General features: G+C 48.7%; 1 protein-coding gene across 1 annotated transcript in view; it reads right to left on the bottom strand.

Annotated features, from left to right (window-relative positions):
* Positions 1 to 18,838, bottom strand: part of CELF4 (CUGBP Elav-like family member 4) — a 601,922-nt gene that overhangs the window by 51,408 nt on the left and 531,676 nt on the right. Inside the window, exons 8-11 of the mRNA XM_029061173.2 lie at positions 13,988 to 14,067; positions 7,937 to 8,080; positions 6,557 to 6,704; positions 3,001 to 3,150 (exon numbers count right to left, since the gene is read on the bottom strand). Coding sequence (XP_028917006.1) covers positions 3,001 to 3,150; positions 6,557 to 6,704; positions 7,937 to 8,080; positions 13,988 to 14,067 — 522 coding nt within the window. The remainder of the gene's footprint in view (positions 1 to 3,000; positions 3,151 to 6,556; positions 6,705 to 7,936; positions 8,081 to 13,987; positions 14,068 to 18,838) is intronic.

Genomic DNA, 18,838 nt, shown 5'->3' with positions numbered 1-18,838 from the left:
TTTATGGTTCGCGGCAGATTGTTACAAATGACTGAAATAAATGTTTCCAAATCATCACGAAATAGATCACAGATGTCACCCCGCTCTCCTCTCCATTTAGCACTCTGGCAATCTGTCTGGCGGGACAGACTGTAGTCGGGGCGGGGAGGGGCAAGAAGATGCCCAAACTCAAACCGGCCAACAGCCAAGGAGCAGGAGCAGGAGCAGGTGGGCTATACTGAATGAACCCTCCGGCGGTTATTTTGCTCACCCCCAGCCTCTGGGCTAGACGACAACTACGAGGGTCCAGATAGAAAGGTCTGGGGATGAGCTGAGAGGGGTCCTGCCGCCATGAGAGCCCATGACAGACATGTTGGTCTGCTTCACCACGCCACCCCTCAACTTTCTGGCTACCCTCAATCTTCGGGACCTGGGCTGCTGAGAGAAGCAGCAAGGCCTAGCGGGAAAAACTCTAATCCCTGGGCTCTAATCCAGGCTCCAACACCTGCCTGCTGTGTGACCTTGGGCAAGTCACTTAACTTCTATGAGCCTCAGTTTCCTCATCTGTAAAATGGGGATTAGATACTTATTCTCCCTTTCTGTCAGACTGTGAACCTTATTTGGGAGAGGGACTGGGTCTGACCTGATTGGGTCCAATCTGATTTTCTTGTTTCCAGGACAGTGCTTGGTTTGACAGATGCCACAGTAGTTACAATTATGATTGGCCAAGTCCTCAGTGACTACCAGAGGCATCAGACTGACACACGTGGAGGTCTGGTCAACTAGCCACCCACATTCAGAAGGGGGAAGAGGAACCCAGGAGATTGAATCCTACCAGCTCCTCCCTAAAGAGCCTTAACTTGTACTCAAGGGGAATCAAACTGGATTTCTGTTTGACTACCATTTGATTAAGAATAGTTGCAAGAAGGCTATTAAAAATAAAAATTTGAGTTTTTTAATGGTATGTGTTAAGTGCTCACTTTGTGCCAGACACTGTACTACCACTAATAATATAAATAATAATTAGGGTATTTGAGAAGTGCTTATTATGTCCTTGGCACTATACTAAGCATGTACTAAGCCCTGGGATAAGTAATAATAATAATGATGATGGTGGTATTTGTTAATTACTTAACATGTATCAGGCACTGTACTAAGTGCTAGGGCAGATACAAGTTAATCGAGTTGGACACAGTTCCTATCCCATGTTGGACTCACAGTCTTAATCCCCATTTTACAGATGAGGTAACTGAAACACAGAGAATTTAAGTGACTTGCCCAAGGTCACCCAGCAGACAAGTGTCAGACCAGGGATTAGAACCCAAGTCCTTCTGACTCCCAGGTCTAGGCTCCATCCACGAGACCAAGCTGCTTCTTCTGGGAGTCTGCCAGGGGGACAGAGTGAAGTTGACTGATGCTGGATAGGGAGGTAACAGGAGGTATTGAGGCCAGTCTGATATAAATTCCTTGAGGGCAGGGATTGGGTCTTCCAACTGCATTCAATTGTACTCTGTGTATAATAATCTCCACCTGAATGCTTTTTCCCCGCCAGTTAGTACAGGGCTCTGTAATCAGTAAGTTCTTAATAAATATTATGACTACTACTATTCTAAGAGTTTAGTAAAGTTCTCTACACAATAAGCTCTTAATAAATAATATTATTATAACTACTACTACTATCCCAAGAGCTTAGTATAGTGTTCTGCGTACAGTCAAAAACGATTGATTGATTGATTGGTTGGCGTATATTTGGGCCCTGCCTTAGTCCATCTGGAGCCTGCCTCAAATTCTGGCTCTGAACAAGGAGGATCCCACAGGGCAATTGTCCCAAGCGTAGTGCTAAACATAGAAATAGTGGATGGTTGTGGTGACCCTCCACTTCCATCCCAGTGAACCCCATCTGCTTGTGTCCACCTCGGCACTTAGTACAGTGCCTGTTACATAGAAAGTGCTTAACAAATACCACAATTATTATTATTATTACTTATCTGCTATATGACCCTGATCAGGTCACTTAACTTATCTGTGCAGCCAAAAATATCAAGAGGATTTATATATATTTGTGGATGACTGGTCCATAGCAGGCTTCTGGAGACTGGAGAGAGGAAAGTTAGGGATGCTGGATGGACCATCCCTAACCACCAGGATAGATGTCCAGGAGAGCTACCAGCTCATGGTTCCTCTGAACCCCCTACTGTCGCTGTCTGAAACAGAATCCCGGGCTGGATGGACCAGGGACTGATCCAGTAATGACTCCATGCCGGATCTTGGGTTGAGTGGAGGAGAGTCTCAAAATGGTCTCAATATGTGACCACCAGAGATAGGTCTACATCAGATGGTCCCGAGGTATACCCATCCCACTTCCTGTGCCTGACTTTACTCTGAGCTATCAGTGTGAATATTGGTATAATAATAATAATTGCTGTGGTATTTGTTAAGCACTATGTGTCAGGCACTGTACTTTGAACTCGGGTGGATACAAACAAATTGGGTTGGACATAGTCCCTGACCTGCATGGTGCTCACAGTCTCAACCTCTATTTTAAAGATGAGGTGACTGAGGCTCAGAGAAGTGAAGTGACTTGCTCAAGGTTGCACAGCAGACAAGTGGCAGAGCTGAAATTAGAACCCATGACCTGGTTCCCAAGCATGTGCTCTATCCACTATGCCAAGCTGCTTCTCTATATCAGGAGAGGGTAGAACAAAAACACTGGCCCCATGACTCACACTTTGGGCAGCTGGGAGTGACAGGCTCAGAACAACCACTGAGGGAACCAAGTCACTTGGGAAAACATTGGTGCTGTTGGCTCCCACCCAGTGAAGCCTGGGAAGTGAGTTGATCAGTGGTCATCAGCTCAGGGGTCATGCAAAAAGGGGAGGTCATGGCTGGTGGTATAACCGGCAGTTTCAGATAACACACTTGAGCAAAGGGAGCCCCAAATCCCTGGACTGGATCCAGATGTGGATCCTAATCCTCTTAGGCAGATGGAGGGGAAGGGGGGCATGGAGGGAGCTGGCTTACCTGGGTATGGGTGGATGCCATTGGCAAACACAGCTTCGGCTGCGGGCTGCCCATTCGCTTGTGGGGGAAGACCAGTGAACCCATTGACTCCAATGGGAGATGGAATGCTAGGCACAGCTGGGGCAGTGATGCCAGGAGGGGTGCTTCCACCTAACAGACATGGGGGAGGAGACAGTGGAGGAACAGAGAGGAGGGAGGAGGAAGCGGAAGGGAAAGAAGAGGAAGGTGGGAAAAAAAAACAAAACTGAAAAATGCACTCAACTAACTGTGAAATCAACACCACCACCTTTCCCTCCTAACTCTTCTAGCAAATCATGGCCCCTAAACTGGATAATTCTACTCCACGCTCCCCTTCCCCGGAAGCTTTCTCAGAAGAAGCCCCTCCCCTTGACTCTGGTCAATCCAGCTTCCCTTTAGCCTTTTTTCTCTAAGGATGTCTCAGTTGTCTGGACCTGCACCATATGGTCTCTGCTTCTGATACTGATACTTTTGATCATCTCATCTTTGGAGAGTGTTCTGTCTCCTTCTTATGTTGGTTTCTCCAGCACCCAGGGCTGTGGACATCTGTCTGGGCCTGACTCTTTCCCACTTCCCACTCAAAGGTAGAGCTCATTGGCTCTTGTCTTCTTTCTTTTCCTCCTCCTCCACCTCCTCATTTTGATGGAATGTGCTAGGTGTTTACCATGTGCCAGGCCCTGTACTAATCACTGAGGGAGTACAAAGTAATCAGGCTGGACACAGTCCATGTCCCACATAGGTCTCTTTAAATCCCCATTTCACAGATGAGATAATTGAGGCTCAGAGAAGTGAAGTGATTTGCCCAAGGTCACAGACAAATGGCAAAGCTGGGATTAGAACCCAGCTCCTTTGACCCCTAGGCCTGTATTCTGTCCACTAGATACTGCTTCTCAGCTTCTCCTCACTCCTTTTCCTCCCCTTCCTCCTCCTCCCCCCATAACTTCTCTTCTTGTCCTCATCTTTATTGTCATTGTCTCCTCCTCCTTCTCTTTCTTTTCCTCCTTCTCCTCCTCCTTTCTCCTCTTCTTTGTCTTTCTCCTCCTCTTTGTCTTTCTCATCCTCTTTGTCCTCACTGTCATCCTCCTCCTCCTCGTCCTCCTTTTTCTCTTTCTCCTCCCTATCCTCCTCTTCATTGTCCTCCTCCTTTCTTCTCCTCCTCCCCTACCCTTTCTCCTCCTCCTACTCCTTGTCCTCATCCTCCTTCTCCTCCTCCTTCTCTTTCTAGGTCTTATTATCCCCTCATCCTCTGTGCTGTCCTCCTCCTCCTCCTATTTCTCTTTCTCCTCTTTCTCCGCCTCCTCCTCAATCTTATTTCCCTCCTCCTCCTCTTTTCTTTGCTTGCTTCTCATTCTCCTCTTCCTCATCCTCCTCCCCCTCATCCTCTTCCTCGATCTTCTTCTCCTCCTCCTCTTCTTCCTCTTCCTCCTTCTCTTCCTCCTCTTGTCCTCAGTGCCCAGCCAAGTTTCTGCCTATTGGGAACTCAGGACAAATGGTGGATGATAATTCCTGTGGAGCCCTAAAAGGACGAGGAGCCTAGGGAAGAGATAAGCAGAGAGCTGCCTCCTAGTTTGGTTAGGACAGAAACCTGAGGAGATTGGGTAATGGGATCCACAGTCCTACCTAGCTTGGAGGAATGACCAGTCTCCCAGAGGCAGAAGAGAAGCTAGAGAGTTTGAGGCCATTTATCAGGGGGGAAAAGGCAGACCAGAGAGCAGAGGAAGCAGGGTCCCCAAGAGGCCTGAAATTGATGGTGTTTTGAAAATAGCTGAGATTCCCTGCTCATTTTTAAACTGTCTTTGGTGGGAGAAATGCAGAAAAGAAATTCAGGCTATTAGGGAGTAATGAAATCTTGGCAAAAATTGCTCTCGACCAAAGATACAGGCGAGGGGAATAAAGGGGAAATTGGGACTGACTCAGATTGGTATAGTCCCTTTCTCTATGTTCCAGGGCCTGAAAGGGAACAGTGATAGTAGAGTCTGACAGTAATTTTCAAATCACTTGTGGGATTAGAGAAACAAAATAACCTCCAGGAGCCTCATTCAGTCTGGTTTGCAAGAGGATAATTGTGACTAAGAAAGAAAAGGAAAGAGGGAAAGGAAGAGAGAGAGAGGGAGAGAGAGAGAGAGAGAGAGAGAAGCTAGATCTTGGGGAGGGAGGCAGCCCATTCAGGAAATTATGGGCAGAGAAGCAAACTGGATTCACCCACTCCAGGACAGGAGGCAGGGGCTTTGGGATCATGTAAAGATCTAACAAGCACTATTATCACTATTATTATTATTATTATCATTATTATTCCTGGGGGGCATGTGGGAGAGAGAAAGCAGAGGGCACAGAGCAGAGAACAAAGAGCAGAGCACAGAGAATGTGTGAAGTGTCTGAAAATTAGGAAAGACAGGGAAGGAAGCTGTCAAATTGAACTGCAGGAAAATAGGCAATCAAGGAGTAGGAGAAAGGATTCAGTTTTTGAAATGGGTACAGAGGGATCCTCCTTTGTCTTTATCAGACAGAGCCAGACATGGCTCTGATAATTCTGCTGAGGGTGAAGTGATGGTAGTGAAGGAGAGAAGGTGGGGAGGATTATGGGGATGGTAGTATTAGTGGTGATGGTTACAGTGTTGCCTAAGACTGTGATGATGATGATCATTATGATAATGATAATAATAATAAAATATGGTATTTGCTAAGTGCTTCTTATGTATCAAGCACTGTTCTAAGCACTGAGGTACGTAAACATTAATCAGATTGGGCATGGTCCTGACCCACATGGGGCTCACAGCCTAAGGAGGAGGTAGTGTAGGTATTGAATCCCCATTTTGCAGATGAGGAAACTGAGCCACAGACAAGTTAAGTGACTTTCCAAGGTCACACAACAGGCAAGTGTCAGAGCCAGGATTAGGATCTAGGTCTTTGGACTCCCGGGCCCATGGTCTTTCCACTAGGCCATGATGCTTTGAAAATTTGAAAAATTGAAAATGATGATGATGATGATGAAAATAATCATGGTGGTGATGATTGGGATAATAATGACAATGAAAGTGAACTTCACAAGGTGGAAGAGGGTCATGGAGGGAAAGTAGCTTGCAAGAGAATCTAAGAGGGACAGAACTCATCCAGGGAAGGAGGGAGAGAGAGAGAGAAACAGAAAGATTTCAGCTTTAGCGCAGGTAAGGAAGTTTTGTCTCCCTCACAGGAGATGTATTTAAGTTCTTCCTGTCTAACTTAAATCTCTCTGTTGCAGGTAGACCCCTTCCATTTCTTTAACTCTCAGGGGAGGGAGAGAGGAATGAGAGGGAGAGGAGCTGAGTTCTGCTCACCCCTGCCTCTTGCCCGTGTTGGTAGAGAGCAGCAAGGAAGACGAGGAGTTGGCGCATGTCAGAGAGTTGATCTTTGGGCAGGATTGATGAGGACATCATGAGACTGGGGCTAAGAAATCCAGTTCCTCTTGGAGCTCACCCTCACCCTAATCCTCACCCTCTCCCCTGGGAGCACTGGGCTCTGGAAGCTGCCACCTGAGGAGGATGGTCATATGAGAGTTTACCTGAGGTTGGGGTCATGGGGGCAGCCGCAAGGCCGTTCATGTTCAACGCCGCCATCTGCTGCATCTGGGCCGCCGCGAATGCTGCCATGGGGTTCAGGTAGCCACCTTGGGCCACGGATGCCATGATGGCCGCCTGCTGCTGCATCAGCTGGAACAAAGATGGTGGGAAAAAATATCACGCGTCCCCTGGTGGGGTGGGGTCTGTGGCGGGGGTGGGCTGGGCTGGGGGCCGGGGAGCCTGGAGTTCCTCGGGCTCCATCTTTGGTCCTTTCCTGTCACCATCGCTCCTCCTCTGACTCTTCTCACATTTCTCAGTCCCCCTCCATCTCTCCCCAACCCCGTCCACCACCAGGAAGTCCTCCTTCCTTAGGCCTGGGTTTAGAGGAGCTGAGAGCTGAGGGCCCCCAATGTCCGCCCTGGGTGAGGGTAGGATTAGGACAGGCAGATCAGGGGATCTTAGTACCATCGGGAAGAGCAGATGGATAGAGGCACTGAAGTCTGGGCTAATTTTAGGGGAAAATGTGGCCTCAGCCTGAAAGGAAGAGTGGTAGATCAATCAGTCATATTAATTGAGCACTTACTGTGTGCAAAGCACTGTAATAAGTGCTTGGGGAAGTGCAGTAGAATAGAGTTGGTAGACCTGTTCCCTGACCACACTGAGTTTACAGTCTAGCAGGTGAGATCCTGGTGAAAGCTTGGGGAAATGGAGAAGATACGGGTGGTGGTAGTAGGGGCGGGGGGTAGATATGAAAATCCCATGTGTATCTTCATGGTATTCATTAGAAGGAGCACTGGCCCCTCTGTCCCATTCCCTGAGGGCAACCCAGATAGCCCCATCAGGATGGGGCTAATGGCTGCTTCATCTAATTCTCCTGTTCCATCTTCAAAGCTCCTTACGTCCATCCCTCCCCTGGTCCACCCCTCCCCTGAACCACCTCTTCTCCCCATTGTCCACCCCTTACCTGATCCATCCTTCCCTTGGTCCTCCCCTCTCCCCATCCCTCCCTCCCTGGATCCTTCCTTCCACTTTTCCATCCCTTTCCCAGTCCATCCTTCTTCCAGTCCACCACTTCCCTTGTACATCCTTCCTAAATTTGTCCCTTCCCTGGTCAATTCCGTCCCCTGCCCATCCTTCTCCCTGTCCTTCCCTCCCCTATCCATCCCTTCTTGGGTTCATCATTCTAAATGTCCATCCCTCCCCTGGTCCATCCCTCTCCTAGTCCACCCCTTCCCCAGTCCATCCCCTCCCCCCATCCATCCCTCCCTTGGTCCATCCCTCTCCCTGTCCACCCCTTTCCCAATCCACCGCTTTCTCCCTTCCATACTTTCCCTGTCCATCCCTCCACCGGTCACCCCCTGGAGAATCTTGTCTATACTTACTGCCTGTGCATAGGCGCCATAGGCCCCAAACTGGATGGCCATGGGGTTGAACATGCCCATCTGCCCCGCCATCTGCTGCATACGCCGCATTGTCCGCTCCTTGTCCGTGTCAGCAAACTTGACCACGAGGCTGGACGAGGCTCCCTGGAGGGGTCGGGAGGGACACAGAGCAGGAAGCTGCAAGATGATCCCCCTGGACCACCTTTTCAGATTCCCATGGCATCTCTTCCCACATCCTCCGGGCACCAGTGGCAAGCCAGCTTTCCAGGCTCGACTGATTCAACTCAACTTCTACCTCCAGGTTGTTTTCTTCAACATTAAGGCTAAAAGCCCCCTAGACTTAAAATTTTTAATTGGCATTGCATTTTTCTTAGTGTTTTCACACTCCAAATGGCCTGAAGTCAATCGACGCATCAACCTGAATTCTGCCTTGATCAGCTTAAGCCCATTTAGTTCATTTGTGAGCTGAGCAGTCAATACCTCCATATGGTCAATAGACTCTCCATGCATTTGGAAATGCGGGGAGGGGCCTGGAGGGCGGGCACATGTTTGAACCCCAAAGTCTTGGGGATTTCCCTCCTCCCCACTTCATTTTCCTGAGTAGCCACCCTCCGTGGCCCATTGTCGCTTCTCCCTGGAGAGTGTCCTCACACTTATCGCTCTAAATAAAGAACCTCCTATCCACTCTGGGGTCTGGCTCCTGAGGTGGTTTGAGTTGGCGTTAGGGTCAGCGGGTCCCAACACTATCTGGGGGCTCCAGGCAGCTGGAATGCTGACACTCCATTAGCCATTTGCTCCCATGCAAAGGAGACTTTTAGAGAAGCAGAACAGTTGAATGAATGAAGCAAGGGCCTAGGAATCAGAGGACCTAGGTTCTAATCCTGGCTCTGCCACTTTTCTGCTGTGTGACCTTGGCAAGTCACTTCACTTCCTTGTGCCTCTGTTACCTCATCTACAAAATGGGGCCTAAGACTTTAACTGTGTTCAACCTGATTAGCTTGTACTAGCCATTACTTAGTACATGATAAGCACTTAACAAATACCACAAAAAAAGGGAGTGATTTCACCAAAGAAGCACTTACCACGCAGATGGGGTTGTATGGGAATCAGCATACATCAGCATTTTAAAATGAAGTCTGAAATTTTTCTTACTTAAACCCAATTTTTTATAAAAGTAATAAAACCTGATAATCATCCTTCCATTTGCAACATTTTAAAATCAGAAAACCCTATGCTCTACTTAAAAATCAGATAGGTGTCTGGACTGGGAGGAATGAAATCAGGCAGTGGGATAGGAAAAGAATGGTCTCAGTGGGATTTATATCTGTAGCACCATCGGACATGGAGTTTTCTTAGCTGGGTAATATGGGGAACAGGTGGAACAGGGGTGGGAGTGGAGAGTGGGGTGCTGTCCACTTGACTCTCTTAAAGTGGGGGGTGGGAAGGAAAGAGGGGTGGGTGGAAATGTTGCAGTCTGCTGGGCTGGGAGTTGGAACATTTGAAACTATAAGCTTGTTGCAGGCAGGGATTGTATCTGCTGTATTATTATATTGTACCTTCCCAAGTGTTCCCAAGTGCTTAGAACAGTGCTCTACGCAGAGTAAGCTCTCAGTAAGTACGATTGACTGACTGACTGATCCTATCTCTGTGTGTGTGTGTGTGTGTGTGTATGAGGAAGGTGTGAGAGGGATATTTTCATGAGCAAGTTAGCCCTGATGGACAGGGGCTATGTCTTCTTTCTTTGTCCCTCCAGGGTCCATGCAGTTCGTGTGTGTGTGTGTGTGTGTTTCCTGTCCCCCCCATCAATCAGCCCCTCAAGGGCAGGGACCATGATTTTGCCTACCACGGTCCCTCCTCCCAGCATTCCCAGTCCAGTCCAATGGATGCAGGACAGCCTGGATGGAAGGCCTCCCAGTGTTCGCCCTCACACACTCACGGACTTCAAATCATCAGGCCTCCTTCGATCTCCCCTGTCCCATCCTGTTCTCCCCCAGAATGTCCCTGTGCCTGCACCTACATGGCAAAGAAAGAAGGATTCTCCAAGTCAGCCAGGGTGGAGGTGAAGGGATTGGGGTGACTTCTACCAGGAGAAGCAGGGCCAGGAGTTATTTTCAAGAGCCTGGCAAATTTGGTCCGAGACTACCAAATGACTTTCTTTCCCTATCAAGTGGCAGAGGTGAGCAATCCTTCCTGACTTGCTCTTAATTGCGCTCATCGACAGTGCAATATTTTAATGTATATATATCCTGGTAATTATCGCCCAGCCAAGCCCTAATAGATTGGCAGCACTTGTTTAATTAGTCCTGAGCTGAGTGCTGGTGGGGGACTGGGAAAATGTGATGATCAGAACCCTCTGTCTGGGGGTCTGTGAAAAAACTCCACTCTTTTCCTCCCCTATTCATCCCCCCACACCAAAAATGGGACACTTTCTTCTCTCTCCTCCCCTTCCTCTCTGCCCTCAGCTGATTAGTATCCCCAGAGACAGTGTGATTCAGTGGAGAGAGAACAGATTCAGAATTTAGGTTTCCAGTTCCACCTCTGCTGGTGATATGCTGGATGGCCTTGGGCAGATCGCTTAAGCTCTCTAAGAGTATTTCCTCATTGAAAAATTGAGGAGAATGACTTCCATGGGATGGAAACATAAGATCACTGATGGAAGGGTACAAAAATTCCAAGGTGGAACACTTCAGTTTCATTACTGGGTTTCTCTCCCTTGGCATGGTTCCCCAATTTCCTCCAACAAAATCATCCCTCAATCAATCAATCATATTAATAATAATAATAATAATGTTGGTATTTGTTAAGCACTTACTACGTGCAGAGCACTGTTCTAAGCACTGGGGTAGACACAGGGTAATCAGGTTGTTCCATGTGAGGCTCACAGTCTTCATCCCCATTTTACAGATGAGGTAACTGGGGCACAGAGAAGTTAAGTGACTTGCCCACAGTCACACAACTGACAAGTGGCAGAGCTGGGATTCGAACCCATTACCTTTGCCTCCCAAGCCCGGGCTTTTTCCACTGAACCACGCTGCTCCTCTAACTGAGTGCTTACTGTGTGCAGAGCACTATACTAAGTGCTTGGGAGAGTGCAGTAGAAGAGGGGTTGGTAGACATGTTCCCTGCCCATACTGAGCTTCTTTCCATAAGGGAAATCAACAGAAGCAACTGCTCCACAGCCCAGTGGGGAAAAGTTATTCATATCAGTCAAAGGACTGACAACTGATAACCTCATGCAAAGGTCAGTTGCTTAGTCTAATAAAATAGTTGTGGGATTTGCTCAGTGCTTACTATATGGCAAGCATAGTACTGAGGTATGTAAAACACAGTCAGATCCAACAAAATTCCTGTCCAGCATGAGGCAGTGTAAGGGGGAGGGAGAATAGGTATGAATCCCATTTTACTGTGGGAGAAACTGAAGTGCAGAGATGTTAGGTGATTTAACCAAAGTCACACAGCTGCTTAGTGGCGGATCTGGGATTAGAACTCAGGTCTTCTGATTCCCACGGCCATGCTTTTTCCACTAGGCCCTGCTGCTTCCCACCTCTGACCTCTCTCCCCACAACCTGGCTTACTGTCTTTGCTCCAGACCAGCAAACCTGCTCCACATGCTCCCATCTCTGGGCCAATGTAGACACCAATCCCCCAACACAGAATGCTTTCTTCTTATCTCTACCCCAAAGCACATTCCTCCTCTCCCACAAGTTGACTCAAACTCACCTTCTCCAGAAAGCCTTCCTAGGTTCCCGGCCCCTGGCTCAGTTGGACTGATGCCCTCAAGTTCCTCTATCTGGAATGCCTGCCCTGGGGTCTGGGCTCATGGGGGTCTGTTGGTCCTCTGCCAGCCAGGGTCCTAAACTGCAGTGGGGGAGTCCAGTGAGGTCCAAGAGGCCGATGGTCACTTGGGAGCCTGGATCAGAGGGATTGGAAGGGCCACCATGAGCCATTTGAGGGCAAGGGATTCTCCATGGGGCCTGGGGTAACCCTGCCACGCCAAGGACCCTCTACACATAACTGTCCTCAGAATGGTCACCTATCCATATTTGGTAGGAACCTCTCTCTACTCCAAGATGGCCTCCAGGCTTCTCCTGGTTGGCTTCAAGGTGGACTGGTCATGAGGCAGGGGAATGGATGAGATGACACCCCCAAGCCGGGTAGTCCATGGTCCCCCTGACTGGCAGCTCTAGGAATGGGGAGCCCTACAGCCAGTGAAGATTATGGATCATTAGCAGGGAAGGAGGTGGGAGAATCGGGATACTACAGCCTGGGATGGGTTTTCTAGCAATTGGCAAATATAAACACCAGGCTGAAGGTATGCCTCTGTCCTCTTAGTCCTTCTCCTTTCCCTCCACTTCCTTGTCCTCTTCCGCCTCATCTTCCTTGTCCTCTCTTTGACCTCTTCTTCCTTCTGCTCCTCATCCTTCTCCCCCTTCTACTCTCCTCCTCCTCCTCCTTTTTCTTCTTCCCCATCTTGCTCCTCCATCTCCTGTCATTGACAGATGCAAACACCAGTCTTTGGAAGGGTGGTAGGGTGGGGATTCTAGCTTCCTGTGGTATGACACCATGGCGAAGGAATCCACACAAATGCATGCTTAAACACACATAATCAAATGCAGCGTGGCTCAGTGGAAAGAGCCCGGGCTTGGGAGTCAGAGGGTCATGAGTTCGAATCCTGGCTCTGCCACTTGTCAAGCTGGGGTGATCTGTGGGCAAGTCACTTAACTTCTCTGTGCCTCAGTTCCCTCATCTGTAAAATGGGGATGAAGACTGTGAGCCTCACGTGGGACAACCTGATTACCCTGTATCTACCCCAGCGCTTAGAACAATGCTCTGCACATAGTAAGCAGTTAACAAATACCAACATTATTATTAGTATTATTATATAGGTGCTTTCCTATGCACCTCCTCACATCTCTCCCCCACCCTGCCACACACACACTTATCCACGTTCACATTCAAACATACAAACATGCATGTGACTGCCCACATATATTCACTCACCTCTACACACCCTTTTAGGTTCATACACACACAGACACAAACACGTAGTCAATCATGCAGAACTGTGGACACACGCATCCCTGGTGGACATTCCTGCACACCCAATCGCATATGCACACACAGTCCCCCTCACCAAGATACAGACTCACCCTCCACCACGGAACATTACGGTACATCCAGAGACCTATAAACCTGCCGGGCCACACTGCCCCCTTGTGGTCCAGGTATTGCGATAGGACTGGGCCTCATAGCTCTGCTGTCATTCATTCATTCAATTGTATTTATTGAGCGCTTACTGTGTACAAAGTACTGTACTAAACACTTGGTAGAGTACAATATCTCCCACCCCTCTGCAGCAGGGACCGGTGAACAGAGAGGACAGAAACGTCCCTGGATCGGAGCTCTCAAGACACTCAGTGCTTCTGCTGGGAGTCCTTAGCCACCAATACACCAGGCCGCCCCAGAGAGGCCAGAGCTGCTAGGGACAGAGGGGACCTCACTTCTGCTGGACACTGGTGTGATGGGGGCACCAGCAGCAGGAACTTGGGCAGCCCTTTCTGGACTCTCTCCTGGGCTGAGCCTCCAGGGGCCGAGGAGGGAGGTGGGGATAGGTTAGATCGGTTACAGGCTGTGGCTGGGACTTGAAGTCCCCGGAGATGAGGTGGAGGAGGGCCAGTGCCAACCCGAAGTTAAGGGTCTGGAGAAGGAGAAAGAAGCTGGGATTCCTCAGCCCGGGGAAGAGAAGGCTGGGAGTGGTTGAGTGCCTGACCCCCTGAAGAACAGATGTGGGATGATCGGGAAATCTGAAGTAGAATCAATCCATCAATTTTATTTATTGAGCACTTACTGTAGGCAGAGCACTGTGCTAAGTACTTTGGACATTATGATGCAACAATATAATAGTGTTGGTAGATACATTCCCTGCCCACAACAAGTTTACAGTCTAGAGTGAGGGTCAGGACTCCCTCTGGAGACCAGACTCCAACGTCAAGTGACCCTTCCACCCCCCTAGCATCGCCCTCCCCCAGCCCAGCTCCGCGCACAACTTACCGGCATCGTTTGGCTGCCATGCAGGGCGTTGATGGCAGCCTGGGCCTCGGCATGGGAGGAATATTTCACGAAGGCACACCCTGTGAGGGCAGAGGGAGGTGTGAGGAGAGAACCTGACAATAGGAGCTCAGCTATGGAGAAGAAGAGCCCTGGGGGCTGGGAGACAGAGGGAGATGAGCAGTGAGGAGGGGGGCAGTCAGTGTCAGGGGAGGGATGGGTCATCAGAGGGTCAGCTATGACAGGAAGCAGGCTGCCCCAAGCCAAAGGCAAAGGAAGCTGTGTGGAGATCTCTTATATTAGAGGTGGGGTGGAGCATGTTGAGGATGGGGTTGGGCTGGCCAATCCCAATTTGCCCTCTCTCTACCCTCCCTGTCTGAGCCGGGTGTCTGTCGGGCAGGGGACTGGGGGCAGGACTGGTCCTCTTTCAACCTTTCTCAGCCATTACTACCTGCTTTTACCTGCTTTGCCTCGTGCCCACAGAGGTGAAAAGAGGGTAGGGAAGCCTGCCCCCACCCCAACCTCACTGCCCCTAAGGGGACAGGCTTCCAAGAGCCAAAGGATTAGATAGCCAGGATTTTGGCCTCCTCTGCCCTGATCAATCAATCAATCAATCTTGTTTGGGCACCTCTGTGCAGAGAGCACTGTTCTAAAGGCTTGAGAGAGCACCATACAACAGAGTTGGTAGACTCACTCCCTGCCCACAAGGAGCTTAGAGTCTAGGCGGGAAGACAGAAATTAAAATGAACTACGGATATGTACAAAAGTCCTGAGGGGCTGAGTGTGGGGTAAATATCAAGTCCTTAGTCAATATCAAGTGCTATATCAATACCTAGTATAGATCCAAGGGCATAAGCGAGATAGAGAGAAGTAGGGGAGATGAAGGTTTTGTCCAGGAAGGCCTCTTGGAGGAGATGGGAAGCAGCGTGGCTCAGTGGAAAGAGCCTGGGCTTCGGAGTCATAGGTCATGGGTTCGACTCCCGGCTCTGCCATTTGTCAGCTGTGTGACTGTGGGCAAGTCACTTCATTTCTCTGTGCCTCAGTTACCTCATCTGTAAAATGGGGATTAACTGTGAGCCTCACCTGGGACAACCCGATGACCCTGTATCTCCCCCAGCACTTAGAACAGTGCTCTGCACATAGTAAGCACTTAACAAATACCAACATTATTATTAGATGTGATTTTAGGAGGGCTTTGAAGGTGGGGAGAATGGTGATCTGTTGAGTATGAGGGGAGAGGGTGTTCCAGATCAGAAAGGAGACATGGGCAAGGGGTCAGTACAATGAAAAGGTAGGTGGTATAGGAGCGAAGTCTGTGGCCTGGGTTTTAGTAGTTCACTGAGGTAAAGTAGGAAGGGGAAAACTGATTGAGTGCTTTAAAGCTGATGGTAAAGAGTTTCTGTTTGCTATGGAAGTGGATGGGCAACTACTGGAGATTTTTGAAGAAAGGGGACATGTGGAATGAACTTCTTTATATAAAAATGATCCAGGCAGCAGAGCAAAGTATAGACTAGAGTAGGGAGAGACAGGAAGTGAAGAGATCAAAGAGGAGGCAGGAGTCAAGGTGAGATAGGATAAGTGCTTGGATCAGCAGGATAGCAGTTTGGATGGAGAGGAAAGAGAGGATTTTAGAGATGTTATGAAGGTAGAACTGAAAGGATTTGGTGACAGACTGAATATGTGGATTGAATGAAAGAGATAAGTTGGCAAGGTTTCGGGCTTGTGAGATAGGGAGGGTGGTGATGTTGTCTATAATGATGGAAAAGACAGCTAGAGGTGGGGAAGATGAAGAGTTGTGTTTTGGTCATGCTAAGTTTGAGGAGTCACCGGGACTCCAGACAGAAATGTCCTGATGGCAGGAGGAAATGCAAGACTAGAGAAGGAGAGGGATCAGGGCTGGAGAGGTAGATTTAGGAATCATCCACATAGAGATGGTAGTTGAAGCTGTGGGAGCAATTAGGCTTTCCTAGGGAGTGAGTGTAGATAGAGAATAGAAGACCCAGAACCGAGCTTGAGGGATTTCCACAGTTAGGAGGAGCCTGCAAAAGACACAGAAGGAGCAGCCAGAGAGATAGAGGAGAACCAGGAGAGGATAGTGTCAGTGAAGCTAAGGTCATGTTTCCAGGAGAAGGGGATGTCAAAGATGGCCGAGCGGCCTGGGAGATTAGGATAGAGTAGAGGCTGTTGGATTTGGCAAGAACTAGGTCATTAGAGAGGGTTGTATCTACCTGGATGGGAAACTCTCAGGTCTTAACAGAGAGCTGGTATGCATGAGGCTGGTGTTGGGGGGTGACTGTTTACACTGCCCAAATGGAGTCAGCATGCTTGGCCTCAATCTGACTGTGGAAATAGAGAAGCTGCATGGCCTAGTGGGAAGAGCATGAGGCTGGGAGTTAGGGGACCTGAGTTATAATCCAGTCTCTGCTGTGTACTTGTTTTTTGACCTTGGGCAAGTCACTTAAGTGCTCTGGGCCTCACTCTCTTCATCGGCAAATTGAGGAGCTCTAACATGTACTCATTCTTACCTAGACTGTGAGCCTAATGTGGGGCCTGATTATCTTGAATCTACCCCAGTGCTTAGTACAGTTCTTGGCACACAGTAAGAGCTTAACAAACACCACAATTATTATTATTATTAGGGAACCCTGGCATTGTTCACAGTAGCTCAAGCAATTAGAGAAGAAGCATGTCCTAGTGGAAAAAGCACAAGCTTGGGAGATAGAGGACTAGGTTCTAATCCTAGCTCCATCACTTGCCTGCCATATCATCTGGGGCAAATCAGTTATCTTCTCTGTGCCTCAGTTTCCTTATCTGTTAATTAAATGTTAATAGCAGTTCTCCCCTCCTAATCAGATTGTGAGCCCTGAGTGGGGCAGAGAGGGCATCAGTTCTGATTTTCTCATATCTAATAGAGTGCTTGAAAAATACTGTTAATATCATTTCATCCCACACATATTCACCTCCCAAGAAGCAGGGAGGGGTGGAGAAGGTGAAGCCCAGAGAGGTTAAAGGACTTCCCTAAAGTCACACAGAAAATGAGGGTCAGGGGCAGATCTTGAATCCAGCTCTCCTCTCCCACTGCCTTTCAGAGTCTCAGGCTGCTGCAAAGCATCACAGCCCAGGGAAGGTCTTGGAAAGGTCACTTCATCCATCTTCCTGTCTCTGGGCAAGGAGCCTGCAAGCTCTCCCATTCGTGAGGAGGGAGGAGAGAGGGAGAAATGGGGGAGAGAGAGAGAGAATCAGCTTTTTCTTAGGCAACTCCAGAGACCTTGTGCAGAAAGCCATTTTGTTTCTTTAGAGCTTCCAGATGAAAATTTTCTCCTTCCTTGACTTCCACTTGGGACGGCCAGATTCCAAACCCAGACCTATCACGGAGGACATGGGCTGGGGCGGAGGATGATGGGGAGTGGGAAGAGTAACCGGGAAGGAGAGGCTGGGGCTGAAGGTGGAGAAGAGGAGGAGAACGAAAGGGGGTGGTGCCACTTGGGATCAGTTGATCCATTAGTAGTTCAAGGGTCAAGGATTCTAATCTCCCTCCATTTGTGCCTGGCTGCCCCCCTCCTGCTCTCCTTCACTCTCTCTCCCATACTTGAGGGTCACTTGAACCAACCCTCGGCTTCCTTCATATGTTGCCAGGAAGAACATGGGGACCAGAAAGACAGGCCTATAGTAGATCCGGAGACAACAGGATAAAGGAAGTAGAATGACCTGGAGGTGGCAGCATGTGGTTGTGGCTATCTTAATTGCTTCTAACTTGATCACAGAATCCTGGAATCCCAAAACTGGGAGGAGCCTGGAGAGGTCACTTAAAGCAGCCCCTCCATCTCCTCTAGTAATTTGTCATTCATTTGAAGATCTCTGTGGATGGAATAAATAAACCCTTGTATGTTGGTCCTCCTAAAGATGCCTAACCAAAACCAGATGACTGCCTTCATTTTAAGGCTATTTCCTCTTGTTCAGTGATTCATGTATGTGGAGATCAGCTGGTCAGTCACTCAACTGTATTCATTGAGCACTTACTGTGTGCAGAGCACTGTACTAAGCACTTGGGAGAGTACAATTTAACAATTTGCTTCCATTACAGTCTTAGCTGCCTCCCGGCGAAACACTTTTAAAGCTACCCTTCAAACTATTCTTCCCCAGGCCCAACACACCAACTCTCTGAACTTCTCCTATAAGCATCCTCTGCAGGTTAAAGACAAGCTAAAAAACTCCCAGAATCCACCTGTCTCAATGGTGCCAACAAAATTTCACTAGGGACTTGGCTAACGCCCAAGAGATTTGCAATTAGTGCTTTTTGTTCTTACTCAGCCTGGAGAGGGTTGGTCTGAGCCTGTGCAGACAGGGTATTTTTTTCCAAATGATTCCATCCTTGTGCTGTCAGCTCTATTTTTCCCTCTCACTGGTTTGCTAGAATAATAATAATAATAATTAATAATGGCATTTGTTTAGTATTTACTATGTGTCAAGCATTGTTTTAAGCCCTGGCATAGATATAAGTTTCTCAGGTCAGACACAGCCCCTGTCCTACTTGGGACTCACAGTCTAAGTAGGAGGGAGGACACGTATTGAATCCCTATTTTGCAAGTGAGGCAACTGAAGCACAGAGAATTGAAGTGATATGTCCAAGGTCACATAGCAGACAGGTGGAGTCAGGATTAGAACCCAGGTCCCCTGACTTCCCTGCTTCTTTCCAATAGGCCACACTGCTTCCTCCAGGGGCTGCTCTTCTAGAGCAGGAGCTATGGGGAGCACAGGGGTGTCAATCAGATGGATGCAATGATGCCACGTTTCCCCACTTGAGATGGGAGGCAGGGGAAACATAGCTCTTAAACCCTTGGCCCTCCCTGCCTC

The sequence above is a fragment of the Ornithorhynchus anatinus genome, chromosome 3 (genome assembly GCF_004115215.2).
Source record: "Ornithorhynchus anatinus isolate Pmale09 chromosome 3, mOrnAna1.pri.v4, whole genome shotgun sequence".
NCBI lineage: Eukaryota > Metazoa > Chordata > Mammalia > Monotremata > Ornithorhynchidae > Ornithorhynchus > Ornithorhynchus anatinus.
The sequence above is the reverse complement of the archived record's forward strand: the minus strand, read 5'-3'. Positions and strand labels throughout refer to the sequence as shown.